This window comes from Octodon degus, unplaced genomic scaffold (genome assembly GCF_000260255.1).
Source record: "Octodon degus isolate 3935 unplaced genomic scaffold, OctDeg1.0 scaffold00264, whole genome shotgun sequence".
Classification (NCBI taxonomy): Eukaryota; Metazoa; Chordata; class Mammalia; order Rodentia; family Octodontidae; genus Octodon; species Octodon degus.
Window position 1 is genome coordinate 154,848 of NW_004524840.1, and position 3,574 is coordinate 158,421.

A 3,574-nucleotide genomic window follows, 5' to 3' on the forward strand; every position below is an offset into this window, starting at 1 on the left:
ATCAAAGGATGCTAAAACCCTTAGGTGAATGTTTGTGAAATACCATTCCATATATTATTTGCTAGTAGCCAATGGAAAGAATTTTAAAGTAGACATTATCTTAATGAAGTGATTAAACAGATATCACTAATAATGAGACAAACAAAAGTCATGTGCTCCTAGTATGATGCACTGGAAAAGACCTATGGTCCATGAAACATTCCTGCCAAAAATTATTTAACCTGGGCTGGGGAGATAGTTCAGTGGCACAAATGCCTGCCTGGTAAGCACAACATCCTGAGTTCAATTCCTAGTAACAAAAGAAAAAACTATTTAACCTGACTTTCTAGTCATTAGGAAGCAATTCCATAAATTTCAATTGACCAAAAGTAATTGTCTCTGACTTTTCCACGTTATAAATAAAAAGCTCTCTCAGGGGCCGGCGAAATAGCTCAGTATAATAAACACTTGCCTGGCAAGTGCAAGAGCCTGAGTTCAATCCCCAGTTCCACCAAAAAAAAAATAGAAATAAAAGAAATAAAAATAAAAACCACTCTCCAAGGTGGGGGAAGTATAAATTGTCCAGGTCATAGGAACTGAATGACAGCAAAACAGTATAAGTGATCCTTTACTGGATGTCAAATATTGCTAAAATAAAATATCTGAAGGAATTTTAAAAAAAAGTTACACAGCATGGTGGTGCATGCCTGTAATCCCAGCACTAGGAAACTTGAGCCAGGAGGACTGTTGCAGGTTAGGTGCCAGCATGAGCTGCACAGTGAATTTAAGGTCAGCCTGAAATACAGGGCGAGACCCTGTCTCAAAAAAAAAAAAAATTGTAATTACTGAATATAGAAGTGGAAATACAAAAAAAAGTAGAAATACAAGAATATATTACATTCAAGTATTATACCTGAGTTATATGTTTTACTTATTCATGATTATGTAGAAGAATGGTATTGTTATTAGAAGATACATGCTGATGTACTTAGCAGCTGAGTCCCAATTTTTGAACTGGGTTTTTGTTTTTTTATGTTTGTTTGTTTGTTTGTTTGTTTTGCGGTACTGGGGATTGAACTTGTCAGGCAAGCGCTTATTCCACTAAGCCATCTCCCCAGCCCCTAGAACTGGGTATTAAGACCCTTTCTCAAAAAGACAAAAGAGAGAGGGAGACAAAGACAGAAAGAGAAAGTAATCAAATAGTAACAACTGGTGAAGCCAAGAAAAGAATGTATAGATGTATCCTCCCAAAATTCTTACAACTATAGCTCACATTAAGAACTTTTCAAAAGAACTTTTGAGTGCTCCCTTCGCAGCACATATACTAAAACTGCAACCATACAGAGAAGATTAGCATGGCCCCTGCGCAAGGATGACACACAAATTCATGAAGCGTTCCATTAAAAAAAAAAAAAAAAAAGAACTTTTGAAAAGTAATGAGCTGAGCCCGGAGGGGTGAATTCTAACTATTATAAAGTTCGAAGCTGGAAGACTGCAAGTTCAATGCCAGCCTGGACAACCTGAGATTTTCCCTTAAATTTTTTAAAAGGAGTGGGGGGAGACTGGAGATATTAGCTCAGTGTTTAAGCATTTGCCTAGCATCCCAAGGCCATGGGTTCAATCTCCAGTACTGCAATAAATATACTAACCGACGGCTGAGGAATTTTACAAAAGAAAGTAAAACAATGAGTGCAAGTAAAACAGCACAATATTTAAGATAAGTTACTGTGTTCATATTATTCTCTTCCAAAACATATTGACAGATTTAAGAAAATGGGGTGCTGCAGGCAGGGGAGATGGCTCAGTGGAGTATGTGCTTGCCTGGAAAGCGCAAGGGCCTGAGTTCAATCCCTGGTTCCACCAAAGAAAGAAAGAAAGAAAGAAAACGGGGTGCTGCAATAACTAAAATTATCTGAATCAGAAATACGAAAAAGAAAAAAAATAGGAAAAATACATTTCCATAAAATTAGACTGTGCTATAACAAATCCGCAGCATAATATATATTTATACGCCATTGTAACACCCCTTCGGATAAGAGTAGCAGATAAAAACACCTGCCTTCACATACTTACAACCTACTGAACCAACACAGTAAGTTACATAGTAGGTTAGAAGTCATCCACACAATATACGAAAAGAAAGTACGAATGGAGTAGAGGATAGCTACAATTTACAGTGGAACGACCACGAGAGACCTGACAGAGACGTAGAGAGCAAACGCTGAAGGCACCTAGAGAAGAGCCTCGGGGAAGTGGCAGGCATGGCCGGGCGAGTAAGTGAGCGAGGAGGACAGAGTTGGTACGAGGCTGGAGACGGACAGGGGCACCAAGCAGACCAGAAACCAAGAACGCCCTCCGAGAGCCTGCCTCCGAGCGTCGCAGGGATTCACTATAGGTTTCTGGAAAGGCAGCACGCGAGCTGAACTTAGCCCGCCTAGCAAGCTCAAGTTTACTTCTCCCCACCCGAGTCCTCCACCTCCAGCCCCCCACTGCCCGCCACCGCATCCAGGAAACCAGCCTTCCGGGTGAAGCTGACCCCGAACCATCTGTTAATGAAACTCGCGGGCATGAGCCTCAGTGGGCACAGCTCTGGCAACGAACCTCTTTGCTCTCACAACTCCCCGTTCTGCTCAAAGACAACCCATCCGCCCTCGGAGATGCCCACACCACAAAGAGGTCACGCTCGACGCGGGACACACGCGTCTCTGACACCCTCTGGCTGAGCGCCCGCGGGGACAAGAGGTACGAGAGGACAACCCAGGCGGCCACGCCGTCCTGCACTCACCCTCAGGTTCCCCTTGGTCCGTTGCTTGTTCTTCCCGCCCATGGTCTCGGTCTTGGCCGCGATCTCTGGCTGCAGCCCTCAGGTTGACACCGCCGGGCCACAACTTCCGGCCCCAAACGCCGGAAGGGGGCTCACTGGAACGACTTCCCCAGGCCCGCCCCTTCCGCAGCTCGTCCCGCCCCTTGGCCCCCACTTCCGTTCCCGCTTCCCGCAGTGGCCCCGAGCGCCCGACGCGGAGGGTGTCACAATTAGAGCCACGTAGCTCCCAGTGTCGTCATCTCTAGCCAATAGGAAGCCAAGCATTGGCCCGGTGCAGCCAAGTCCTGCCCTGCAGAAGCTTCAGTTCCTCGCCGAAAGGACTGGACTTGGGCTTGAGCTGTGCGTTTATTTTCACACAAGGGTACCAACACAGTCTTTGTGGCTGCGAATGTAGAAGTGCTGAGTTTGTGGGGCATCCCCTGGGCATTTGTTAGAAAAGTAAACCTTTGTTGGGCGTAGAGTTCAGTGTAGAGAGCTTGCCTAGCATGTTGAAAGATCCTGGGTTCAAATCCCAGCACTAACGAAAGAAGAAAAACAACCTTTTGACTCCCTTCCTGAACTAGTGAATCAGAATCTTCATTTTAACAAGATTACTGTTTTTTGTTTTGTTTTTTTTTCCTGGCGGAACCCAGGATTGAACTCAGGCCCAAGCACTTCCAGGCAAGCGCTTATTCTACTGAGCCATTTCCCCGGCCCCAAGATTACTATTCTTGTTAAAATTTGAGTAGCAAAACAGGCATGGTGATGCACACCTAATCACTACATTGAAGA

General features: G+C 44.7%; 1 protein-coding gene and 1 non-coding gene across 2 annotated transcripts in view; one reads left to right on the forward strand and one right to left on the reverse strand.

The window, feature by feature from the left end:
- The window catches only part of Ltn1 (listerin E3 ubiquitin protein ligase 1), a 62,998-nt gene extending 60,081 nt beyond the window's left edge, over positions 1-2,917 (reverse strand). Inside the window, exon 1 of the mRNA XM_023706565.1 lies at positions 2,765-2,917. Within this exon, the coding sequence (XP_023562333.1) occupies positions 2,765-2,806 (42 nt within the window). The 5' untranslated portion in view covers positions 2,807-2,917. The remainder of the gene's footprint in view (positions 1-2,764) is intronic.
- Positions 1,281-1,386, forward strand: LOC111814075. The gene has a single exon (XR_002819150.1). It is a non-coding gene; the product is annotated as a U6 spliceosomal RNA (small nuclear RNA).
- Positions 2,918-3,574: the final 657 nt, after the last annotated feature.